Here is a 26,037-nt window from a genome sequence, read left to right as displayed (position 1 = left end):
TTCAGGTAGCCCTTGACTTACGCTCACAACCGAGTCCATTATTTCCGTCGCTAAGCGGGCCTTTTTGTTGAGTGGGCTTCGCCCCATTTTACGACCTTGTTGAGTGAAACGCTGCAGTTAGGGTAAGAGGGTTGCTCAAAGTCCGTTGACTTTGCCGGTCACAGGGTCTCAAAAGGGGGATCACGTGACCTGCCCCCGGACGCTGCAGCTGTCGTAAATGCGAGCCAGGGTCCAAGCGCCTGAATTTTGATCACAGGACTTTTGGGGATGCCGCAACGGTTGTGTGTGTGAAAAGTGGTCATAAATCCCCTTTTTTGGGGGGGGGAGTGCCGTTGTAAGTTCGAACGGCCACTAATTGAACTAAGTCAAGGACCACCTGCACCCCTCCTGACCTTGGGAGGGTGAGCTGGAAAGGAAGAAAACAGCCCCAATTTCTCTGGGTCTCCTGTTGCAATTCCAACCCCCCCCCCCGCCGCCACCATAATTGTCCCATCGCTCAGCTCCCAGTTGTGCATCATGGCACAAACTCACGTCCTTTCCCCCTGTGCTGCTCAGGGGCTCAGCTGCACTTTCCATCCGGCTATCTGGGGTCCATCTCTCCCTCTGCCCCCCCCCCGCAGCCCCTCCCCTCCCCCCATCCCGTTCAGGCTCCCTTTGCTTCCAGCTCCAACAGCCTGGCCGGCCCAGAGGCCCTTATGAGAAGCAGATGTTTGCCCCAGCGCCAGGAAAGGCAGCCAGCCAGGCTGTCCAAATGTTTTCCCCTGGAACGTGGGGCACCTCCCCTCCCTTCCTTCCCAGTTGGGGGGGGGGGCTGGCTGGGAGGCCTCTCCCTCCTGCCCCTTTCCTTGTAAGCAGTCTTTGCAGTCCTGCTGCAGTTATTTTAAGGGTGGGCTTGGGTGGGTGGTCTTATCCTCTCCTCCTCCCTCCCCCCCTCCTCGTCCTCCTTGCAATTAACCAGTTAAGAGCAATTGATCAGTGGAACAACTTGCCTCCAGAAATTACGGGTACGCCATCCTTGCAGGTTTTTAAAAAGAGATGGGACAGCCGTTTGTCTGAAATGATCTAGGTATGCTTGAGCAGGGGGTTGGACTAGAAGACCTCCAAGGTGCCTTCCAACGCTGTATTCAGTTATTCTGCTTTTCCTCCTCCTCCTCCTCCTCCTCCTCCTCCCTCCTTTCCAGCCAAAGCCAAGAAGACCCCCCCCCAAAGTCCGACCAGTAACTCAGGCAGGGGTGCAGCAAGGAACCTCTTCCCGGGGTTTTGCCTGCTCCACCCAGCCTGACTGGTGGGGGTCCCAATTGGCACCAGCCAAGCGGCTGAGCTGGGGCGACTGGCCGAAACTTGAGCTGGAGGGAAGAAGAGGGGTGGGAAAGCTTGTCGCAGGCAGCCAGCGTTCCTTCGTTCGGCTCTCCACTCTGCTGACTTGAACCTCGCAGGCGGACAGGGCCTCTCCTAATCTTTTCCAGATGGGAGACAAAGGACCCCTCCCCTTTTCTCCTGTCTTACTCTAGGGCCCGAGGCGGCTTCTCCCAAACCAGCCGTTGCTGAATATTAGGAGGGTTTGCAAAGGCGGGTGAGTCGAGCAGGGAGAAGGCCATATAAAGCCATCCCGCCGAGAGATAGCCGAAGTCATAACATTCTCCTCCTTTGCAACAACAGAGTTGTTAAAAGTTTCACAAGAGGGGAAATCTGCCTGCCTGCTGGACGGGACTGAGCAGGCCCGCCAATCAATCAGAATAGAGCTGGAAAGGGACCTTAGAGGTCTTGTAGTCCACCCTCCTGCTCAAGCAGGAGGCCCTATGCCGTTTCAGACAGGTGGCTGTCCAGTCTTTTCTTAAAAACCTCCAGTGATGAAGCACCTAGAACTTCTGGTGGCAAGCTATTCCACTGGTTAATTGTCCTCGCTGTTAGGAAGTTTCTCCTTAATTCCAGGCTGCTTCTCTCCTTGACTAGTTTTCATCTGTTGTTTCTCGTCCTTCCCTCTGGTGCGTGGGAGAATAACGTGACCCCCTCTTCTTTGGGGCAGCCCCTTAAATACTGGAATACTGCTATCATGTCGCCCCTTTTTTATTTTCTTTAGACTAGACAATTTGGGGCTCCCGTGTTGTCGTTAAGCCGAGGACTGGCCATGCAAAGAAACAAATCACTGGCAAGCTCAGAACTGCAGGATATGGGTGGGTGGGAACCGATTCCTCTTGTGTGCCTGCATGCCGGCTGCATTCCTACAAAGCCGTTAACCTGGTTACTCTGCTGACCCATTTCTGGATGTACAGAACGACCCCGGAGTCTAAACTCAGTCTGCACAAGCCATGAAGCCACCCACCCCCTCAGATCCCGGTTTCTGCCAGCTTGTTCCCACGTCTTGCAGGATGTCGTCTCCAGGCCACAGCGCCCTGAATGGAGGCATTGGAAGAGCTGAGCCTTGGAAGGGGGGGGGAGTCACAGAAGTCTGGTGTATCCACCCCTCCCCATGCCCGCCTTCCGGGAGATGCTTGTCTTCCTCACCCACCAGGCAGAAGGAGGCAGGTGCTGGTGGCAGGGTTGCTATGGCGACTGCACCAACCAGCTTCATCTTCTGCAGAGTCAGTTGAGGATGAGCAGAGGAGCTAAGAAGATGGGGAGAATGGATGGGGGGGGTGTTAATTTCTCTCCCCCCGCCTGGTCTTATCCAGCAGGTCTTCCTTCCAGCAAGCAACCTTCACTCCAGAAAGGCTGCAGAAGCCAATTAACCCCCCCTCCCCTTGGCAGCAGTCTTAAGCAAGGAAGGCTAAGTTCCTAGTCCTCATGGTGTACTTTGTGGGCTGAAGGAGGGCAACCCAGAGGAATGGGGGGGGGCTTTTCTCCAGCAAAGGAGGATTTTTCCAGTCTGGTGCTCTGGAGGGGGAGACCTTCTGACTGGCACTGCCCCCCCCCAAGCCTTGCTTCGAAGTGGCTGGCAAAGACGAGGCTGAACTGTCCAATGGGTGCTTTTGAACGATCCCCCCTGGGAAGGAAGGCCAGGGATGCTGGGAGCATGTGCAGAGTGCCTTTCTCCTGGGTGAAGCCAATATTTTTTTCCTTTGGTTCTAAGGGCCGAATCAAAATTTTTCTATATCTGTGTAGCACAGTCTTTTTCAAGCGTGGGAAGTTTAAGATGCTCGGACTTCAATTCCCAGAATTCCCCAGCCAGGATCCTAATGAACTCAAACTCAGGTGGACTTCAACGCCCAGAATTCCTCAGTTCACATGCTAATGAACTGGAAGATGGGTGGACTTCAACCCCCAGAATTCCCCAACCAGCATGCTAATGAAATCCAAGCATCGAGAAAGTTTTCAAGGTTGAGAAATACTGTGGTATCATCTCTCTCCCCCTCCTCCCTCCCTCTTCCTTTTTCTCCTTCCCTCTTTCTTTTGCTCCTACCTTCTTTCTTTTCTTCCCTTCTTCCTTTTTGTTTCTCCTTCCTTCCTTCCTTCCTTCCTTCCTTCCTTCCTTCCTTCCTTCCTTTCTTCCCTCCTCCCTTCCTCCCTCCATTCCTCCCCCCCATCTATCTAGTGTCTTTTCTTCATAGGGACGGAAATGTACACATTCACACACTCACATATAACGTAAAAGTACACCCAGAACTGTTGCACCCAAAAGCTACCGGCATCTTTTAAAAGGGGGGGATTCTCAAAGCAACTTTCAGCAGCTGTTTGATGGACCTTTCCCCACTTTGCACTCCTCTTTTCCTTAAAAAAAAAAAAAAGTGAGGATTTGCCCACTCTCAAATCCCAGGATTAGTAGCTGAGAAGGATTTAAGCTCCCCTTTTCCTTGTAGGGCTCCCTCACTGGCCCCCTTCTGCAGGTAGACTGCCCTTAGCCATCACTCTCTTCCTATCCAGCAACAAAAAGCTGAGTTTTGGTCTCTCCTCTGTGAATCTGCAGCCCTCCTTCCCCGTCCCGGCTGAGGTCCGGCTGTCTGGCAAAGCGCTGATCTCTTCCAGACGCTGCCCCAGGAATTCTCTCCGCCCCCCAGGGTTAATTTTAGCCCCCCCTGCAGCCCCCTTATCGCAGCTGGTGAAAAGGGAGCCAGAGGTGGGCGCGTCAGAGCAGGCCAAAGGAACTGGACACTCATTTGGCCTCAGATCAGGGTCCGATGCAACTTGCACAAAAGTCGCACACCTACACAAAAGTACTCCACACATACACACACAGGGAGACACACACACAGACACCCGCTGCCTGCCGTCCACTGTGTTGGAGAGAGAGAGAGATCACAAAGTCTTGAAGAGACAAACGGAGATACAGTCCAGGGATAAGATCATTTAGTGACCGTTCAAAGCTACAACGGCGCCAAAAAAAACAACTTGGGACCACATTTCACACTTACGACCGTTGCGTCATCCCCGTGCTCACGAGGTTTAGGTTCAGACGCTTGAGAACTGACTCACATTTATGACGGTCACAGTGAACCGGGATCCTGCGATCCCCTTCTGCGACCTTCTTACGAGCAAAGCCAAGGGGGAAGAAGCGAGATTCGCTTAACGACCGACTTACTAATTTAACAACGGCAGGGATTTACTTAATAATTGTGGCAAGTAAGATTGTCAAACGGGACAAAATGAACAAGTGTCTCACTTAGCAAGAGAAAGTTGGACTCAACATTTGGGAATTTGGTGGAGGGGAACTGGGAATGGGCAGGAGGGCCTGATCCAAGGCCGATCTGGGGAGGAGGAGGCCCAATTCCTGCCAGGAGTCAATACACATTTCCCTTGTAGTCAAATCGTGTACCTCCAAGATACTGTAAAGTGGTATTTTGCAATGTCAACAACTTGAAGTTGTGTGGACTTCAACTTCCCCAACCAGGAATTCTGGGAGTTGAAGTCTATACCCTCAAGTTCAACAGATGGTGCCCAGGAATTCTGGGAGTTGAAGTCCTCATGTTTTCAAGTTCAAAGATGGTTGAGCAGGGAATTCTGGGAGTTGAAGTCCACATATCTTCAAGTTGCCAAAGTTGAGAACCACTGCATTACCAGGCGATGTGAATCAGGCAAACCACATATTATGTGAGCCTAGACATTCCCTTTTGATCACTCAGGTCTAGCAAGTTGACTGATCTCCAAATTTGGTAGTGGAATCCAATTTCAGGGGCTGGAAAGAATTTCCAAGAATATTTGTTCATACTGTGAAGCAGATGCATTCCACGGGGCGATTTTCTTGCCTGCTCTGCCCCCCTGTGGCCAACCTCAGCACTGCACCCAAGGATTTCTCCCCCCAAACATCGCGGGCGGAATTTTACAAAATTCTGGATTTTATTCTAAAAACGTCTTGTCCACCTGGGATATCCCGAGCTACTTTTCACCCCGTCCTTTGTCTTGTAAAACAAAAAATAAAGCATAAGATAAACATCATCTCTTGCGATTGGTGGCCCTAAGCCCACTTCCTATTAAACTTGGTTAGTTCAGCACTGTTGTTACTTTGAATAATCACTAAACGAGTGATTATAAGTCTAGGGCTAGCTGTTGCTGGCTCTCCATGCAGTGTTTCAAAGTTAACAACTTGAAGATGAGTGGACTTCACCTCCCAGAATTCCCTAGCTAGCATGGAAGTTGAAGTCTTCACATCTTAAAAGTTCACTAGCATGCTGGCTGGGGAATTCTGGGAGTTGAAGTCCACACATCTTTTAATTCAATTGCGTGCTGGCTAGGGAATTCTGGGAGTTGAAATCCACCCATTTTCCAGTTTATTGCTGTGCCAGCTGGGGAATTCTGGGAGTTGAAGTCCACATCTTTTAATTCAATGGCGTGCTGGCTAGGGAATTCTGGGAGTTGAAGTCCACCAGTTTTCAAGTTCACTAGCATGCTGGCTGGAGAATTCTGGGAGTTGAAGTCCACAAATCTCCCAATTCAGTATGAAGCTGGCTGGAGAATTCTGGGAGTTGAAGTCTTCCCCCCCTTCAACTTCATTAACATGCTTGTTAGGGAATTCTGGGAGATGAAGTCCTCAGTTCTTCAAGTTGCTAACCTTGAGAAACACTGAACGTGAAAACCTCTAAATGCTCCCATAAACCAGGCATCCAACCTCAGATCCTCTGCCCCCCCTCCCCTCTGCGTATAAAGCGGCTTCTCCTGGGGGGGGGGGCAGCCACCAACAGCAGGTCTCTTCTTTTCTTTGTCTGCAAAACCCCAGCAGGGACCTTCACCAGCTGCTTACACCACCCAGAGACCAAGCCAGTCACTCTATGAAGCTGCAACAGGTAGGAGCCGTGCGTGATTCTCACGTTCTCTGTCTTATTCTTTGAACCCAGGGCCACTCAATTTGGAGGGGGGGGGGATTAGAGAAGGAAGACCTCCCCTTTGGACAGCATGGGCTCCAAGGGGAGCTAGTATTTGGTACCCCAAATTCTGGAGAAGTGATGGATGAACCAGGCAGATGCATCCATCAATGCTGCATCCTTCTAAGCCTGGATTTGGGGTGGAGGGAGGGGTTTCGGGATTCGGGAACCCTCCCCCCCCCTCTTGAGCAAAGCCAGGGGTTTAATTGCTTCTTAGGATCTGGGTTTTGAGGGATGTATTTTAGAGGGTCAAAAATCCCAAGGCATCTGGTAGCATCTCTTCTGGGTAACAGATTTGATCCACAGGCATAAAAAGCTGATGCTTTTTCTTAACCGTTTCTTTATTCCGTTTCGACATCCCACCTTAAAAGACAAACCAAGAGAATGATGAAAAATATAGGAAGTGACCGAAAAGACATCAAAGATAACAAAAGTGACCTCTGGATTTCTTTTAGGACAGAACTATTAATCAAACCAGCAGCTTTTTGTAATTTTGGAGAAATAACACCGAAAAACTCAGCGTAGTTTTCACGAAACGTTCTTCATGAAACATTCTTCTCTTGATTTCATCTAAAAGATAGTAAGAGATCAGAAGTAAACAGAAAGTTACCTATGGCTAACATTGCGAGCCAAGAAGGGAATATTCAGAATATTAGCAGCTTAGAAGACACCAAAATTTCATGTACTGCAGGAAATACTATATTGGCAGCCCTTCAGCTTCCCACAGGAAATGAGGACTTAATAACTATAAAGTACCAGATGCTTTTCCACTGCAATTAAAAATTAATTTAATTTAAAAGTTTTAAAACCGGCTGGCTTTATTTACCTTTGTTTATCACTATCCAGAGTTGCTGGGCAGTCTCCGAATATGATATATAAATAAATAAAATAAAAATCTTTTGGGGGAAAGCAAATTTGAATGTTTAACTCGTTCCTAGCTTAGTCCTTGTTGAAAAACAGGTCTGACCTTCCTTTGTGTTTTTATTTCTGCATTTCTACCCAGGAGGGGGGGGGAGCAGGAAAAATGCAGCCATTTGCATCACCGCAGTTTCTTTAGCCCTTTGCATCATAATTTTATTTATTATGAAATTATGTGCCGCCCATCTTGCTTAAAGATGAGTCTAGGCAGCTTAGAACAAAGAAAAATAACAGGATAAAACCTTAACACGTTGCAATAATTAATAGTAGTGTTACAAATTTTATTTTAAAATGGTTCTGTTTTAAATGTTTTAGCCATTTTAAGTTTTAGCCATTTTAATCCAACGAGGAGGCTTGCTTGTGCCAGCCGCTCTAATCTAAGTTGTAAAAGCTACCATCTCTAATGCTAATTTCTCTGCTCTTGAGGTCCGACTCCCTTCTTTGTGCAAGTCAGACAGAGGAGATCTCCAGGGATCACTTGCTCCCTTCCTGATATTTATCTGTGCAAAGCAGAGATGAGGGAGCTGCCTTCTCCCTTGGCATCAGGTGCCAGCTGAGTGGATTGGGTCCCAGCTGGCAGGGCAGGGCAGCAGAAAGACCTGGCTTTCCTACCAGGAAAGCAGAAAAAGCAGTAAAAGCCCTCTGCGTATGCTCAGAGTCTTCCTTTCTTGGCAACTGGCATTGGACACCTGAACTCTGCAAGCCTGGTTTTGCCTACCTCTGATGCAAACTCCCAATTGTATCTCTTCCCAGAATCCCCCAGCAACCGAGTAAAACAACCGAGCAAACCGCCAGAAACATTTTTGGATTCCAAATTTGGGGTTTGCCCCCAGAAACTGGGAAGAGGGGGGAAGAGAGTGGCTCGACCCACCTTGCAGGTTTCAAAAGGACTCTGCATATTCTCAGAGGCACTGGGGCCTGCTGAGGTCAAAATGGACTCTTAACTGAATAATAGAACAGAATATTTGTCCAAAATGGTATAGGGTTTCCTGCCTGAGCAGGGGGTTGGACTAGATGACCTCCAAGGTCCCTTCCAACTTTATTATTATTATTATTATTGAGTTGGAAGGCACTCTGGAGGTCTTCTAGTCCAACACCCTGCTCAGGGAGGAGATACTATAGCATTCTGGAGAAATAGTTGTCTAGTCTCTTCTTAAAAACCTCCAGTGTTGGAGCAGCCACAACTTCTGGAGGCAAGTGGTTCCATTGAATTAATTAGTTAACAATTAATTGTTCTCAGTGTTAGGGAATTTCTCCTTAGTTCTAGGTTGTTTCTCTCCCTGATTAGTTTCCATTTTCAGGCGTTTTGGAGAATAGCTTGACTCCTTCTTCTTTGGGGCAGCCCCTGAGATATTGGAAGGCTGCTATCATGTCCCCCCTCATCCTTCTCTTCATTAAACTGGACATACCTAATTCCTGCAAACATTCTTCATGTGTTTTAGCCCCCAGACCCCTAATCATCTTTGTTGCTCTTCTCTGCGCCCTTTCCAGAGTCTTCTCATCATTTGTTTTTACATCGTGATGAGCAAAACTGGATGCAATATTCCTAGTGTGGCCTTACCAAGGACATCTTGCACATCTTGTAAGAAAAGTAGCCTTTAAAAGAGAGGGGGCTGCTTCGAAGACCCCCTGCTACCCTGGTACATCTTGTGCCACGTCCCCCATCCCCAAATAACCTCTGGCTGAGTCCTAAGCTTTTTTCTGCAGTCGCTTCCTCCCGTCTCCCACACAGGAGGGCTGCGCAATTAGCTGCTGACTTTGAACCTCAAGAAGCAGAACCCGCAGCGGGGGGGGGGGTTTAAAGAGGAGCTAATTAACGGCATTTGCCCCCTGCCAGTGCTGGCTCCACCCGGTGGGGATCCCGTTGGTGCCCTTTTTCTTTTGGAAAGTAGGGCAGGCTTTGAATGTCCCACTGTCACCCGGTCCCTTCATCTCGCTGGCAGGGCCGCCCCCCCCATCTCATTTTCCCTTTAATTCTGGCAAGAAAGATAGCTGGATGTAAGAAACAAACATTGGTTAACTGGCCTCTGGAAAGAGTGCAGAGAAGAGCAACGATGATTAAGGGGCTAGAGGCTAAAATATACGAAGAACGGTTGCAGAAAATGGGTAGTGAAGAGAAGGATTAGGGGTGACATGATAGCCGTGTTCCAATATTTGAGGGGCTGCCCCAAAGAAGGGAGGGTCAAGCTATTCTCCAAAGCCCCTGAAGGCAGGAAAGAAGCAACGGGTGGAAACTAACCAAAGAGAGAAGCAACCTGGAACTAAGGAGAAATTTCCTAACAGTGAGGACAATTCACCAGTGGAACTCCTTGCCTCCAGAAGCGGTGAATGCTCCAACACTGGAAGCTTTTAAGAAGAGACTGGACAACCATTTGTCTGAAATGGGATAGGGTTTCCTGCCTGAGCAGGGGGTTGGACTAGATGACCTCCAAGGTCCCTTCCAACTGTGTTATTCTGTTCTGCTATTTTCCCTTTAATTCTGGTACGAGTGATGGCTGGACGTAGGAAAGAAACGTTGGTTAATTCGTCTCTAGAAAGAATACAGAAAAAAGCAACAAAGATGATTAAGAGACTGGAGGCTAAAACATAGGAGGAACGGTTGCAGGAACTGGGTATGTCTAGTTAATTGTGTTACTTGTGTTCCTCTGAAAAGGGGCTTTTTAAAATTGGGGTAGGCTGGTCATGAAGTGGGACAGTTAGACACAAGTATGGACCGTGCAACTTTTCTGGGCCAGGCTTGTGTGTGTGGGTTTGTGGAGAAGTGCATTCTGAATGTCGAGGTCTGTGTTGATGGCAAATGCAAAATTTCTACTTTGCATGAGTATCTTCTCATCTGGGAAGGGACACTGTGCTTCCCCACCAGCTGTAGCTGCGAACGCACAACTGGCTCGTCTCTGTGTGCCAACCGGCTGGCCGAAGGTGTGCCTCCCTGCGTAGAACATGTCCAACAACATGGCCAAGATTGCGGAGGCTCGCAAGACAGTGGAGCAGCTGAAACTGGAGGTCAACATCGATCGCATGAAGGTAAAGAGATGCCAGTCCCTTGGAGCCAGGAAGTGGGCCCCAAATGTTGGATGCTCAGTCAACAGGGGCCCAGGGCTGCTCCTGAAGTAAGCTGGTGCAGTAGTCCACCTAAAGGCTTCAGGAGCCAAGGGAGTGGGCCTCAACTATTGCATGCTCACTGAACAGAGGCCCAGGGCTGCTCCTTAAGTAATACAGTACAGTAGTCTAGCTAAAGGCTTCGGGAGCCGAGGGAGGGAGCAGCCTCAAATGTCAGATGCTCACCGAAGAGATGCCCAGGGCTGTTCCTGGAGCAAGGTGGTGCAGTAGTCCAGCTAAAGCCTGCCTGTCGCGCTTCCCCCTCCCTCACCTGTGCAGGTGTCCAAAGCGGCAGCCGATCTCCTGGCCTACTGCGAAGCCCACGCCAAGGAGGACCCCCTGGTCACCCCCGTCTCAGCGGCGGAGAATCCCTTCCGAGAGAAACGGCTGTTCTGCATCGTGCTGTGAGCCAAGACGGACCCCTCCCCAATTTCTCTTGCCTCCGCCTTCGGTAAGACGCCCCTCCCCAAAGTAATTCAGCAGAGAGAAAAAAAAAGGAATTTAATGGGGAGGGAATGGCATCACACAAGCAGGCTTCGATTTCTTAACCGTTCATTTAACGACTACTCAACATCACGGAAAAAAAGGGACTGAGGAGCGGTCCTCACACTTATGACCATTGCAGCATTCCCCGTGGTGATGGGATTAAAATTCAGACGCTTGGCAACTGACTCATTTTTACGACAGTCACAGGATCCCGGGGCCATGCAATCCTTTTTTGAGAACTTCTGACCAGCAAAATCAATGGGGGAAGCTGGTTTTGCTTAATGACCGTGTGTTCACTTAACAACTGCAGTGCTTCGCTTAAAAAGGTCCTAGAGTGGGCGCAACTCACTAAACAACCGTCTTGCTTAGTGATGGCAAATCTGGCCCGAATTGTCGTCGTAAGTCGAGGACTACCTGCATACCACCGGCGTTTTTTTTCTTCCACTTATCTTTCATATCATACAGGCAGTCCTTGACTTACGACCACAACTGAGCCCGTTTTTGTTGCTAAGCGAGACATTTGTTAAGTGAGTTTTGCTTTCTTGCCACAGTTGTTAAGTGAATCTCTGCAGTTGTTAAGTCAGTAACATGGTTGTTAAGTGAATCTGCCTTTCCCATTGGCTCTGCTTGCCAGAAGGTCGCAAAAGGGGATCACTTGACCTGGGACACAGCGACCGTCATAAGTACGAGTCAGTTGCCAAGCATCCGAATTTGGATCACGTGACTATAGGGGTGCTGCAATGGTCATAAATCTGAAAAATCCCTTTTTTCAGTGCCGTTGTAATTTTGAACAGTCACTAAATGAACTGTCGTAAATTGAGGACAACCCATACCTGGAAGGTTGAGCTTCTGAGTTTTGTTTTATTCCTTTTTCATCTGTTTTCTCTAATGTTTGTGTTTTTTAAAATTTCCCTCCAGTTTATATATCTGAACTGTCTCTTCCAAGGTGAATAAGCAGCATCCTCTAACAAGTGGAAGAGGCCTGGCTTTAACTGAAAGCAAGCAAGCTCCTAGTCCTCACCGTCACCGAGATCCAGTTGCCTGGAAGATGAAAACCTCCAGTTGTCCAATCACATGAATTTTCTTTGTCCTGGTTTACTCTAATAAAAGTTTAGTTGTTTCTTTCCACCTCTTTGCTCTTGTTTTTCGCCCAAACCTCGACGGATCTTCGTCCGTAACTCATTAAGAAGCATCTGCAAGACATAACCGGCCTCCGAGTTATTGATTCAGCCTTCGCTCTGCTTTCTGCTGCGTCGGAATGACTGAATCACCTTCCGTCATCACGAAATCGTTACCTCAACTCAAAGAGATCTGGAAATGAAAATTGCCAGAAACATATTATGAATTTTCCGGAGCCAAATCCAATTTGCAAAGCACCGCAGAGGAAGGAGACAGCAACGCAGGCGCCATCTGGGGCAGAATTCCACTTAGTGCCTCTGCAAACCATCTTTTTAGCATTAAATTTTTTTTAAAAAAAATTGCAATTGCAGGTGCTTAACTTACGGCTGTTCGGTTAGCAAGCACTCCAAGTTACGACAGCACGGATGACACCCCCCCCAAGTCTTCCCTCCTGGGGCCACCAGGGATGCCGCTGCTTCTGGCCGCGGGCGGCTGATGCACCGAGATGCTCAGCAGCAGCAGCAGCGATCCCGAGGGGGGGGGGTGACCATCCTGCAGCAGGGTCCTTATCTGAGGAACCGGTTCCAAGCCTCCTCCTGCATGTCCCCCCTCCCATCCCAACTGCCCCCCCCCATCCTTGCAAGGAGAGAAACAGCCACCCCCCCTCCCCCAGTCTCTCTCACACTCTTCCCTCTGATTCACCTCGACCGGACCGGCCGGGCGTAATTTCTTGGCAGAGGAACCTCCCCCTCCCCCCAGAAAAACATCCGAAAATCTCCCTACGGCCCAAAATTCTGGGGGGGGGGAAGGAAATGTTATTTTTATCGGTTGTCCACTAAGCAGCAGCACAGGATTTGTTTGGCAGCTGCCGAGGGTGTGTCTGTGTCTTTTGGGCAAGGCGTGTTGGAAATGGCCATCTTGGAATGAGATGGTTCTTCGGGGGCAGGGCGGTTAGGAAGAAAAGGATCTTGTAACCCAGTTGGATCCTGATCCTTAAGACTTCGAGTGACGAAACTCACCTCAAAGAGACCCAGAGCGTTTCAGCTCAGCACAGGTCAGTTTAGGCTAGACGAGGAAAGTACTCTAGGTCAGTGCTTCTCAACCTGTGGGTCGGGACCCCATTTGGGGTCGAATGACCATTTCACGGGGGTCGTTTTTTTCCCCCTTTTCCTTAGCTGTGCTACTCCCTTTTATTCTATTGGCTTTTGAAAGCCAACAGAATAGTCTCTTTTGAATAGAGTCTAATTCTATTGGCTTTCAAAAGCCCATAGGAATTGTCCAGGCTGTCTCTGCCCTGCTGAGCCCGCCAAAAGTCTCATTCTGCAAACGGTGCTGCACCAGTTGAGTAGTCCTCGACTTACGACTGGTTGAGTAGTCCTCGACTTACGACCGGTTGGGGGTCGCGGCATTAAAAAGGTTGAGAACCACTGCTCTAGGTAATCCTTGATTTACAACCGTTCGTTCAGCATCTGTTGAAAGTTACGACAGCACTGAAAAAAGGGACTTCTATTTTCCCCACAACAACAATCCTGTGAGGTTGGTTGGGTTGAGAGGGAGGGAGTGGCCAGAAGGCACCCAGTTGGCTCTTGTGCCCAAGACAGGACTAGAACTCCCAGTTACCTGGTAAATGGCTCAACGTCACCTAGACGGCTTTCACGCCTAAGGCGGGACTAGAACTCACTGCATCCTGGTGATTGGCCCAAAGTCACCCAGACGGCTTTCATCCCTAAAGTGGGACTAGAACTCACCGCCTCCTGGTGATTGGACCAAACCCAACCAGTTTTCATCCCTAAGGCAGGACTAGAACTCGCCGTCTCCTGGTTTGTAGACCAACATCTTAACCACTACACCAAACTATCTCTGTGTGATGGTTTTGGGTGTGACGTTCTCCCACAAGGATGACAGGATGTGGACCGCTCTGATTCTTACACAATGGCTGGTCTGCTTTCCCACGTAAACCAGCGCTCAGGTTTCTAAATACGTCAGTGGAAACCGCCATCCCATCCCGGATGGACACTCGGAGCGAACAAATAACGCCACTTAAGAGTCAGCCGGCTGTGCCAAGATGCCTCCGCCAGAAGAGGGCTAATTAATCATAAAGCCGTCACAAGCTGTACCACGCAAGAGAGATGGATTGCAGAACGAGAATCCATTTCTTATAGCCAAATAGGGCACGGCTACCATGTCCGCATCAGTTTGGGTGTAGGTCGAGGATAACTTGCAAGCATCTGTTTAGCGATTGTTCAAAGTTACTACAGCACTGAAAAAAGGCCGGTTCTCACAACAACAACCATTGCAGTCACTGTCCCCATAGTCACACGATCAAAATTTTGGGGCTTGGCAGCTGGCTTCCTCTCCTTCCAACAGCTTTCCCGGGAGGAGTTTTTTTGGGGAGGGGGGGATTGTGGGTCCAAACCAATGTATGCAGAGCGCGCTTCAGAAATTGTGGGTGCTCCCAAACACTGGAGATTTTTAAGAAGAGACTGGACAGTCACTTGTCTGAGGTGGTATAAGTTCTTCTGCTTGAGCAGGGGGCTGGACTAGAAGATCTCCAAGGTCCCTTCCAATTCTATTCTATTCTATTCTATTCTATTCTATTCTATTCTATTCTATTCTATTCTATTCTATTCTATTCTATTCTATTCTATTCTATTCTATTCTTCACGCAACCAACTCATTCCCCATATGGGCCACCAGGGGGCGCCGAGAGTTTCTCCCCGGCTTTGCAAGGATCCCGGTTGAGTTGCGCAAGATCCCTCAAGCCATCCCGGGGCTGCGCTTTCCACTCCCCGGGACAGGCAGACGTTCAACCGGTGCAGCTCCTTCCTTCTCTGCTTTTTCTCTGCTCCTTCTTCTGTTTCCCCCCCCCTCCGTCTACAGCTTCATCTCTCTGCTGAGCTGGGGGCTTTCTCCAAACGGCGCCCACCCCCGCCCCCCCCGCCGGCCTTCCATTCCTCCCCCGGAGCCTGCCTGTCGCCCGGCCGAGCCATTTCCGTGGGTTCCTGGCCAGCCTTAGGCGGCGACCCCCAAACCAGCCTTTTTGGGGGGGGGGCTCAACAGCGATTCGGCTATTAGGGGCGTCTGGAAGGGGGGGAGGTTCCTCATCGGATAGGGCTGAGTCCCCAAAAGGCTGGCTCTCCCGTTCCCCAGGAGTGAATAATTAGCACTCTCTAATTGGGGTGGGGTCGTCCGGATGGCAGAAACCGTGGGAACGGGGGCCCCCGCGAGCTGGGAGACGGGGGTCGCCCTGCACCGCCTCCGTCTTGGGGAATCCTGCTCGATCTTTTCAGGGATCCCTCGGGAGCGCCCAGACTCCCGCTTTGGGCGTGGGGAGGGTCTGCTCCGGCAGCCAAGCAGCCCACCCTGAAACCGCCCAGCCCTCGCGCCCCTCCAGACTTGGGGAAGACTGCCTTTCCAAGCCCCCCCCCTCCGTCGCGGCTCCTGTCCTGGCTTCTGGCTTGGGGGGAGGGGGCTTCTGGCGAAGAAGGCGACGAGACCCCCCCCGGCCCGGCTCTGCGTTGCGCAACGGCCCCCACGCGGGTCCCGGAGGGTCAGGAAGAGCCAGAGCCATAAAGAGCCGGCGGGGGGGGGAGGACACGCAGAAGCCCGCCTGCCCATTGGCTTCCCCCCCCCCAGGGTGGGGGCGGCCGGGCTCGCCCCAGTCCCCGCCCGTTGCTGCAGCCCAGCCCCGTCGCTTCTCCAGGCAGCGCCGGACGGCTCGGATGCTCGCGCGTCCCTCCGTCTGGCACAGCGACCTTCGCGGCAGCCCGGAAGAGCCGGAGGAAGAGGAGACGACCCCCCCCCACCCCTCAAGGAGTATCCCCACCCACCCACCTGGACCCCAACTGCCGTTGGAAAGCCCCAGAAACCCAACGAGATCCGACTTCTGCTTCCATGACTAAAAGGGGTGCAGGTATTCCGCCGGGCGCCATCCTTTTCCTTCCCAGTGGATGCTCTAAGCTGCTAGACCTCAGTGAGGCTCTCGCCCACTAGGATTCAGACAGGGTGCTCCTGGCAGGCAAGCAACCTACTGATTTCTTGGCCACTTTTCCAGTGCCTCTTTTTCTTTTTTTAATCGCCCAACGCTCTCTGAGTGTGCTGAGAAGGAAGCCAGCCCTCTCTCTCCTCCAAGTTCCTTGCGGGGGTCTCCCCAGTGCCAATGGGCCCGAATCGGACTCCCGGCTTCGCAGGCAGCCTGCCCCGCCAGTGCAGCAACCTCACCACCCTGCAGTCAGACAGCAACCCCACCCTCAGCTCCTTTATGTTTGCGGCGGGGGTGGTGGGCAACCTGGCAGCCTTGGCCATCCTTGGGGTCCACCGGAAAGACCAGCGGGCCAAGACCTCATCCTTCTGCATCCTGGTGACCGGCCTGGTGGTCACTGACCTGGCGGGCACCTGCGTGGTCTCTCCGGTGGTGTTCATAGCCTATTCCTGCAACTCCACGCTGGTGGGCATGATGGGGGGCCAGCACTGGCTGTGTGACTTCTTTGCCTTCTCCATGATGTTCTTCAGCCTGGCGGCCATGTTCCTTCTCTGCGCCATGGCCATGGAACGCTGCCTGGCCATCAGCTACCCTTACGTCTACTCACAGCACCACGTCCGGCGGTGGGTCAAACTCTGCCTGCCCCTCACTTACCTCTTCAGCGGTCTCTTCTGCGCCCTGCCCTTTCTGAAAGTGGGCAAGTTCAAGCAATACTGTCCGGGCACCTGGTGCTTCGTCCAGATGGACAAGGACATGGACCTGGGCTACAAGGACGTGGCTTTCTCCTTGTGCTACGCCACTGTCATGGCGCTCCTGATCACGGCCATCTTCTTCTGCAACTGGCTGGTCATCCTCAGCCTCTGCCAGATGTACCAGAAGCAGAGACACCGCCGTCGGGGGTCCCTCAGCACCAGCCAGCGCCGGAAGAAGAGCTGGTTCAGCCAAGGGGAGGAGGAGGTGGACTACCTGATCTTGCTCGCTCTCATGACTGTCATCTTTGTCATCTGCTCATTGCCACTCACGGTAGGTGCTGCCCCCCCCCCCCCCGGGCACAATTGGCGGTCCTGGGAAGGGGCCACGGAGAGGGTGGGCGGGGGCCTGCCTTGGAAGCGCTGGGAAATTCCTGGGAAAGAACCAGATTGGTGTCCTGGTGAATAGAAACCACCGGGAGACTGTGACTTCTAGTTCTGCTTGAGGTATGAAGCCAGCTGGGTGACTCTGAGCCAGTCACTTTCTCTCAGACCTAGGAAGGAGGCAAAGGTTTCCTGCCTGAGCAGGGGGTTGGACTAGATGACCTCCAAGGTCCCTCCCAACATTATTATTATTATTATTATTATGGATCATCGCACAGTCAGCCAGACGTTCAGACTGGATTTGGCATTTTGTCTACCTATCGAGTCCTTACCCAGGACCTGGGATAGTTGCTATTATTATTACTATTATTATTATTATTATTATTACTTATGATAAACCTTGCCGAGAAAACTGCAGGGACTTCTCCATGCTGGCTGGGGAATTCTGGGAGTTGAAGTCCACCCATCTTCCAGTGGCCAAGGTTGAGAAACACTGGTCTAGTCTAAGGAGGGGAAATAACCTCCTTCCTTCCAATTCTTCCATAACTTTTTCAGAAGCCCAACGCCCAGCTCTCCATCCAGACCCCTCACTGGGGCTCATCCTATCCTGCTGACAGAGCCCCAGAGCTGACACTGTGGAGGAGAGATTCCAGTAAATGGTTACCAGCAAGGAGCAGATCCATCTCCTTTGCAGGACATTATAATGTTTGAGTTTCTTTGTGATTTCCATCACAAGAGCCATTATCAGAAGAGTAAAAACATTTAAAGCTGCCCTTGCTCCTCTTCCCTCCCCACCCAGTTTTCCTTTGATGCTATCTCTCTCTCTCTCTCTCTCTCCTTTTTTGAAGTATATAATCCCCCAAGAATCAGGGTGGGGAGGGGAGAACAGGACCATCTGCATTCTTCCTTCTTCAACAGCTCAGGAGAGCAGTCTTTCTGGCGGAGAATTGTCCAATCTTTGCTCCTGGCGAATTAAAAACGGGGCTATTTTAATGCCAGCTTCTCAGTCTTTCCGGTCTTCTGTACAGATATACCTAAAGTGTCCCTATGAGTCTTTTCCTTCCTTCCTTCCTTCCTTCCTTCCTTCCTTCCTTCCTTCCTTCCTTCCTTCCTTCCTTCCTTCCTTCCTTTCCTCTTTCTTTCTTTCTTTCTTTCTTTCTCTCTCTCCCCTTCCTTCCTTCTTTCTCTCTCCCCTTCCTTCCTTCTTTCTCTCTCTCTCTCTCTTTCTTTCTTTCTCTCTCCTTTCTTTCTTTCTTTCTTTCTTTCTTCTTTCTTTCTCTCTCCTTCCTTCCTTCCTTCCTTCCTTCCTTCTCTCTCTCTCTCTCTCTCTCTCTCCCCCTCACACACACATTTTCAATTACACACTTGCCCATTTTCAGGTTTATAGCCTGAAGTTATTTATTCATTTAGAGCTGTGTTGCTGAACCTTGCCAACTTTAAGATGCTGTTGTCACTCGGAACAGTCACTAAGTGAACGGTTGTAAGTCCAGGCCTGCACCTTTTTGGTGGTGATGGACGTGGGGAACCGTCCTCGTTTGGCATTGCCTTGGTTAAAAAAATCTTTCCCCCAGTTTTGAGACAGAAAACCCCAGATGCTGCCTTATAAAATGGCAGTAATGTGGATGGCTTGTCCCTTCTTGTTAAAAGCCACTTTCCTGCCATTTGTTCCATTAAAATTAATGTCCAGGATGGCTTGCCTTCCCCTCAACAGGATAGAAAAACCAGAACAGAAAATACGTGTGAGAAAGCCGCAATTAAAGGGGGAAGTGCAAGGGACACAAATTGTTTCATCTCCTGTCAGTCAGGAAGCTCTACAAGCGGGAAGGCGAACGTCTTACCCAAAAACGGGCATCTTTGCGCAACGTGGCATGGTTGTCAAACGGAGACACAAGAGGAACATTACGTGCCAGGAATCCTAACCACGGTGCTTAACAGGGCTGTTTGCAGAAGGGATCAAAAAGTCAAGCTGGAGGACGATCGCTTGACACCCCCCCTCCTCTTTGTGGCAGCCCCTCAATTAGTGGAAGATGTCCTATTCAGATGCTTGAATCTGCCCCCTCGCCATTCAATGCCAGTCAGTTCCAACCTGCCACTCCTTAGGATCCGGTCCAACAGGATGGCTGAAGGCTGTGGTTACATTACTCGGGCAACAGAAAGCCGGCAGGTGCGATAACTCAGCACGAAAGGGTGTCTGAGTCAGGCTGTGTCAATAATTGCTGGGGCATCGAGAGGCCTAATAAGAACAACCAATAAGGGGGTGAGAGACCGACTTTCCAGGGGTCAAAGCTGCCCGATTTTGAGACTGGAACCCAGGGCTTCGTTTGCCGGGGTTCCTTGGGGAAACCCCCCGAAAAGTTTGTTCTAAGTTATGGGCTGGAAGTCCTGGCAATCCAGTTCCCCAGACCAGAATCTCTCCCAAACCAAATTGAATTTCCAGTTCTGTTCCACTCGGTAACTTGATGCCAGCCTACGAGGGACCAGCTGAGGTTCTGAGCGTGCCAAGCACCCAGCTTCTCTGCCCTCCTTCAATCACGACCAGCCTTATCACCTCATCTGGGAGTAGGAAGTGGTGGGGCTTCTGGGGCACAAGGCAAGCTCACCACCCCCTTCTTCCACTGGATGGCTTTTCGCCATGCAATCTGATTTTGGGGGGGGGGGGTTCTCACGGAGGGAAAGGGCAACAGACAGTCGCTGCACGAGTCAAAGGCTGCCTTGGGCGAGGTGAAGGTTTTCCAACAGCAAATGTCTACGGAGAGTCTCTATCATGCAGGTCCTGGTTGTCCCAAAGATGCTTTTTTTAATGAGGCAACTGGAGTTTTTGTTTTCCTTTGGAGAAGTTTCGCTTCTCATCCACGAAGCTTCTTCAACTCTGACTGGATGGTGGGGAACGGAAGGATTTCTACTCCTTGCAGACAGCTGGCCATTTGCCTTCTTTTAGGGAGTCGTTGAGGCCACTTGGAGGTTTTCCTGGGTCCTCAATGTCAGCTGAGTGGTGCAAATGGGTGTGGAGCCTTCCTGGGACTGCTGAGGACACCATCTGCCACCAGTCTACAACACAGCCCTTTCAGCAATCCCAAGAAAGCTCCACACCCATTTGCACCACTCAGGTGACCCTGAAGACACAGATAAACCTCCAAGTGGCCTCAACGACTCTCTAAAAGAGGGCAAAGGACCAGCTGTCTTCAAGGAATATAAATCCTTTCATTTCTCCACCCTCCAGTTAGAATTGATGAAGCTTCCTGGATGAGAAGTGAAACATCTTCAAGGAAAAACAAGAAAGTCCAGTTCCCTCGTGAAAAAGCAACTTTGGGTTTTCAGCTCAGAAAAGCAGGCCAGGCCTGTTTAGGATGCGGGGTAAAAAGTCTTAGGAAGAAATACAGATACAGTCCTCGACTTACAACCATTCATTTAAAGAGCGTTCAAAGTTACGACGCCACCGAAGAAAGAATTTGGGGGGGTGGGGGTCGGCCGTGCGCTTAAAAAGGGAGGGGGCTTCGCGATCCCTGGGAAAAAAGATACCCCGAATACTGCAGAGGGACGTTTGAAAAAGGAAGCCAGAAACGGGAAAGCAATTAAGGCAGTAATTATTGCTCTGCGCATCAGGAAAAAAAACCCAGACCTGTCTCTGGAGAGCATCGCCTTGTGGTTTCAGGGTAGGTGGGAAAATACTTCTTACTGCTGCCCGTCTCTTGCTCCCAGCTGTGGAATATGGGCCAGGGAATCTTACCAGCACCAGGGGAGGACAATTTTCCGATCCTCCCCTCGGAGCTCCCCTCCCTCTGGAAACTATGCCAGCCACTGCAGAGTGGCCGGCAAATTGTCCCTTTTATTGTAAAAGGGGAAGGTCATTAGACGGGGGGGGGGGGGGGGAGAAGGCAAAGTCTCATGTCTTGCTGAGTGCTGTTTTCTTTCCAAAGCAGGGGGGGTCGGATTTAATTGGGTCCCGCGCTGGCCACTGGCCAAGTTTGTCCTCCCAGACAAAATGCAGCCGTTGACTTAAAAGAAGCTTGGCCTGCCCAGCCCGGCTGGCCAGCGGCCAAAAGATTTTAGAGTGGCCCTCTTCAATCTGGTGCCTTCCAGGAGTGCTGGGACTCCAGCTCCCAAAATTCCCAGCCAGCATATCCCGGGGGCCACTTACTACTAGCATCCTTCTTCGTTTGCAGAAGAGTTTCTCAACTTAACAGGGGTGGACTTCAACTCCCAGAATTCCCTAGCCAGCAGACGATTGAACTCGAAGCTGTGTGGACCACAACTCGCAGAATTTCCCAGCCAGCATGCTTACCCAACCGGCTGGAGCTGAAGTCCACCCCGCTTCGGGTTTATTCGCAATCAGTCTGGGGAATTCTGGGAGTTGAAGTCCACCCGTCTTAAAAGTGGCCACGGTTGAGAGACACCATCCCACACTGAGAGCCTTATCAAAAAAGAGCCTTTTCTGAGAATTTCTGTAATGGGATTCCGCCCCTACTTCCAGCTTCTGATTCAGCTCATCCCCATCTTGTCAGCTCTCTCTTCCCAGAATATCCCTTTTTTATTCCTTTGGGGGGAAGCCTCGGGACATGGGGGAGAAGCGTTTTGCAAGCCAAGGGGCTGTCCTGATCCGATGCACTACAAGTTCCCATCCTATGTTGGCCAACCCAACTGTTGGCTGGAGGCCCTTCTGCAAATCTATCAGGGAGAGCAAAACTCAATCATTTTTTAACTGGCATCCCAGGAGATTTTCTCTCTGATAAGGCTCAGCTGCTTCTCAAAGAATAACAGAGCTGGAAGGGATCTTAGAGGTCTTCTAGTCCAACCCCCTGCTCAAGCAGGAAACCCTACATCATCCTGGTCAAATGGCTGTCCAATTTCATCTTGAAAATCTCCAGTGATGGAACACCCACAACTTCCACTGGTTAATTGTTCTCACTGTGAGGAAATTTCTCCTTAATTCCAGGTTGCTTCTCTCCTTGATTAGGTTCCATCCACTGCTTCTTGTCCTGCCTTCTGGAGCTTTGGAGAATAGTTTGACTCCCTCTTCTTTGGGGCAGCCCCTGAGATACTGGAACGCTGCTATCATGTCACCCCTTGTCCTTCTCTTCATTAGACTAGACATACCCAATTCCAGCAACTGTTCTTCATATGTTTTGGCCTCCAGTCCCCTGATCATCTTTGCTGCTTTTCTCTGCACTCTTTCTAGAGTCTCAACATCTTTTTTACATTGTGGTGACCAAAACTGGATGCCGTATTCCAAGTGTGGCCTTACCAAGGGGTTAACCCTTTACGTGATCTTGATTCTATCCCTCCGTTAATGCAGCCTTGGACCTTGTTGGCTTTTTTGGGGTTACTTGTGAAGAGAACTATTTTCAAATATGCAGTTCTGCTGACAAAGTGACAAACTGGCTCCACCTTCCATTTTGAAACACGGGAATCTTAACACCACTGACTAATAGAATCAGATTGATATTTAATGGAGGGGGGAATTTGGATGTTTTTTTTTTAAAAAAAGAAAACCACATTTTCAAAAAAAATAACAAAAAACAAGCACTTACAAAAAGTCACTTATGTAAACACAGCTGCAGCAATTTGCAAAACAATCAAGACTTTTTTTTGTTTCTTTCTGAGGCACTGCAAACGCTATTAAAAGTGCTTTATAAACTCGCATTCCTAAGGGATTGCGTTTAATCCAACAAAGATTTTAATCTGAAGTCAGATTTAATTTAATCTGGGCTCAGTTCAAAATCACCAGATTGCAGAATGATAGAGCGTATAGAGATAGTATATTGTATATAGAGAATATATAGTGTATCGTATATAAGAGAGGATGGGTTTTCCTTGACTTACAACAGCTCGTTTTGTGGCCGTTCAAAGTTACAACGGCACTGAAAAAAAGTGATTTAGGACCATTTTTCATACTTATGACTATTGCAGCATCTCCAGAGTCACGTGATCGTAAGTCAAGGAATATCTGTATATAGCTATAGAATCATATAGATATATGCAATTCCATATTATTATAAGCAAGCCTGAGACAGTCCTAATGAATTTAGCTCGGTTGGGAAGCAGTAAAACTATCGCAAAACTTTCTAACCTTGAGCCAGGAATTTGTGTAAATCCTTTAATTCTTTTCTTTGTTTGGTTAGTTCTGGGTTCCTTTTACCTGATCAAAGGTTCCTCAGCTGAGATGCTGAGTAACATTTGCAGAAGTTTCTTGTGTAGTTAAACATCTGCCAAAAATAAATATTCCTCGGTTTTTTTACGACAACAATTCGTCTTTTTTAAAAGGAAGGGTTTTTTTATTATTATTATTATTCTGACAGACACACACTAAAAATATAGGGTCAACATTTATAAATACAAGCCTGACGAGCTCTGTGTAAAAAGCCATCCTTCTTGTAAGTTTCCACCTCTGTTACAAAGCCTCGCTTACTTTTTTTTCACATCCTGTGTGTGGATCCAGTTTTTACTGTGCTTTGTGTTAAAGACGAGGTAGGTCAGGGTGGAGACAATAGCTTAACCGTCCGTTTGCAACGTCCTGTGCAGCCCTCAAATCATAACCGCACCAAAATTTCCATCGCTCAGCAAAGGAATGGTTAAGTAAGGTGCACCCAATTTTACAGCCTTTTCAGGTTGTTAAGCGAATCACTGCAGGCGTTAAGCGAAGCAAGCAATCGTTTAGCAAATCCAGCTTCTCCCCCTCCACCATTGACTTTGCTTGTCGGAGGCCTGCGGGGAAGGTGGCAAATGGGGTCATGTCACACACACACACACACACACACACACACACACCCCGGGATGCTGCAACCGTTGTAAATCCATGCTGGCTGCCAAGAGCCCAAATTTTGATCAGGTGAATAGAGGGATTCTGCAATGGTGAAAAGGGAAAGGAGCGGTTGTAAGTCACATTTTCCAGTGCTGTTGGAACTTCGAACTAGCACTGAGGTTGTTACCTAGTTTGGTCATGAAACGTCTGCAAGAAAACCACCAAGCTACCAAGTTACCTCACAGTCATTCTCCTCCTCCTCCTCCTCCTCCTCCTCCTCCTCCTCCTCCTCCTCCACTTTCTTTCCTCTAGTCCTAATTTGGCTCTTGAGAACAGAAGGGTCCTGCTTGCCTCAGTTCCCACCCTCTTTTCTTAGGAATTTTGCAATCAGCAGAGTTAAGAGGTCAAAATCGCTCTCCATTTTCTTAAAAATAATAATAATTCTGCTATTCATTTGGGAGAAGAACACAGCAGTTAGGACAAAAATAGGAACCAGGCTGGAAACCCATCACCAGACCAGGTCATGTACATTATAAATAACCTGGACTCCCATCATTAATCTCAGACCGAGGAGTCACTTCAGAAACCCTTCTTTGGCCACAAAGCTGAAATGGGGTGGCCTTGGGTCAGTCTGATCCAAGAGCAGGAAGGTTGTGAAGATGAAATGGAAAAAGGACAAGTGAAAAATCAGATAAAGAAGCTCCAAATTCCAGAGTTTTTGTTGCACAGAGGACAGAATTCACCCCACTTATCTTTCAAGACTAACAGCCGCGGAAGCGAGAAACCCTGACTTGTGAGGTTGTGGTCCTATGATTGAGTGGATCGCTTTTCGACCCTTAGCAAACAAGAAGGGGTCGTGGCAGTTTTAAGACTTGTGGGCTTCAATATTTGTAGCTCAGAATTGAAATGAGGGGGTGCTCTCTGACCTTGGTTTGCTTTCTTGCAGATGTTTCATGACCCAACTAAGGAACATCATCAGTGTTAGAAGGGAGGGGAATTTGCAGATAGGAGGGGGAGGCAGGGAGGGAGGAGGAGGATTGTGGGGTCCTTGGTGCTCCCTGACCTTGGTGGTTTTCTTGCAGACATTTCATGGCCCAACTAGGTAACATCATCAGTGTATGATATGCGTGGAGTTTGCAAAAAGGAAAAGGAGGAGGAGGATTGTGTTCTCTGAGTTTGGTGGTTTCCTTGCAGATGTTTCAATTAGGAAACATCATCAGTGCTAGAAGTGAGAGGGGGAGGAGGGGGGGGAGGGGGAGGAGGAGGAGGAGGAGGAGAAAGGGGGCTGTGGGCTCCTGGGTGCTCTCTGAGCTTGCTGGTTTCCTTGCAGACATTTCATGACCCAACTAGGAAACATCATCAGTGCTAGAAGGGAGAGGGGTTTGTGGCGAGGAGGAGGACAATGGCAACTGTGGGGTCCTTGGTGCCCTCTGAGCTTAGCTGCCAACGCTTTGTTTCCCATTGCCTTCTAGATCAGAGCCTACATCGGTGGCATCGATCCGGACCACAGCGAGGCAGCTGACATGGTTGCCTTCCGCCTGAGCGCCCTCAACCCCATCGTGGACCCCTGGCTCTTCATTGTCTTCCGCCATGCCGTCTTCCACAGCCTCCGCCGTTTCTTCTGCTACCAGCTCAGCTGGCCCTGCTGGTTTAGGCCACCCAAAGGGACGACCACGCTTGGGACTCAGGAGAGCCTGCCCTGCCAAGCCCAGTCGGTCTGCTGAGAAAGGCCCTGCTCAAACTTCGGAATTTGGGGCTCCCGGGCAGGGGGAAGGGGGCAAGTGGGGAGGGCCTGGGGAGCTGTGTGGGAAGGGCCCCCTCCGCCATCTCCCAGGGTCTGAGAATCAAACGGAAGAAGCATCATCTCCTTGGAATTGCTGACGAGGAAAAATAACAAGAGTTGGAAGGGATCGTGGAGGTCTTCTAGTCCAACCCAGGTTGAGAAACATTAAGGGTGTCTGATAAGGGCTTGGGGTGCAGGAGAAGGAAAGGTCCATTCTGCCCCCAAATGGGGGCTGAATTGGAGGGAGGGGCTGGAAGAAACACAAGGGAACAACCTGGGGGGGGGTTACTTTGTACCTCTTCATTTTCAACACCCTTCTCAGACTGTGTATAGTTACTGATGCTGGTCAAAGGCTGACTCACATTTGGGTACCACTTCATACAGGATGCTGCTGGTCACACTCAATCGCTCCGGAGAACCTGGACAGGTCTTGAATAAATAAAGGAAGCATTGAAAATAAACTCTCCATCTCTCCATCTAACTTTAACTTATTTCTTAGGTTTTATTTAAAAAAAAAAAAACCTGCGATCTTCGGACGCTCAGCA

General features: G+C 49.8%; 2 protein-coding genes across 3 annotated transcripts; both read left to right on the top strand.

The window, feature by feature from the left end:
• The first annotated feature begins 6,099 nt into the window (after positions 1-6,099).
• GNG8 (G protein subunit gamma 8) lies at positions 6,100-11,924 on the top strand. Of its 2 annotated transcripts, none has more exons than XM_039325090.1 (4): positions 6,100-6,215; positions 10,075-10,235; positions 10,590-10,761; positions 11,743-11,924. In XM_039325090.1, the coding sequence occupies exons 2-3, from the start codon at positions 10,152-10,154 to the stop codon at positions 10,716-10,718; spliced, it is 213 nt and encodes a 70-aa protein (XP_039181024.1). In that variant the 5' UTR covers positions 6,100-6,215; positions 10,075-10,151; the 3' UTR covers positions 10,719-10,761; positions 11,743-11,924. The 2 variants fall into 2 exon arrangements, with proteins under 2 accessions (XP_039181024.1, XP_039181023.1); XM_039325089.1 differs by having other exon boundaries at positions 11,715-11,924.
• A 3,838-nt stretch (positions 11,925-15,762) lies between these two features.
• Positions 15,763-25,936, top strand: PTGIR (prostaglandin I2 receptor). The gene is made up of 2 exons (XM_039325088.1): positions 15,763-16,920; positions 25,182-25,936. The coding sequence occupies exons 1-2, from the start codon at positions 16,075-16,077 to the stop codon at positions 25,431-25,433; spliced, it is 1,098 nt and encodes a 365-aa protein (XP_039181022.1). The 5' UTR covers positions 15,763-16,074; the 3' UTR covers positions 25,434-25,936.
• Positions 25,937-26,037: the final 101 nt, after the last annotated feature.

Source organism: Crotalus tigris, unplaced genomic scaffold, assembly GCF_016545835.1.
Source record: "Crotalus tigris isolate CLP2741 ecotype Arizona unplaced genomic scaffold, ASM1654583v1 scf7180000024316.1084291, whole genome shotgun sequence".
In the NCBI taxonomy this organism is placed as follows: domain Eukaryota; kingdom Metazoa; phylum Chordata; class Lepidosauria; order Squamata; family Viperidae; genus Crotalus; species Crotalus tigris.
Note: the sequence above shows the minus strand (reverse complement) of the source record. Positions and strands in the feature narration are given on the sequence as shown.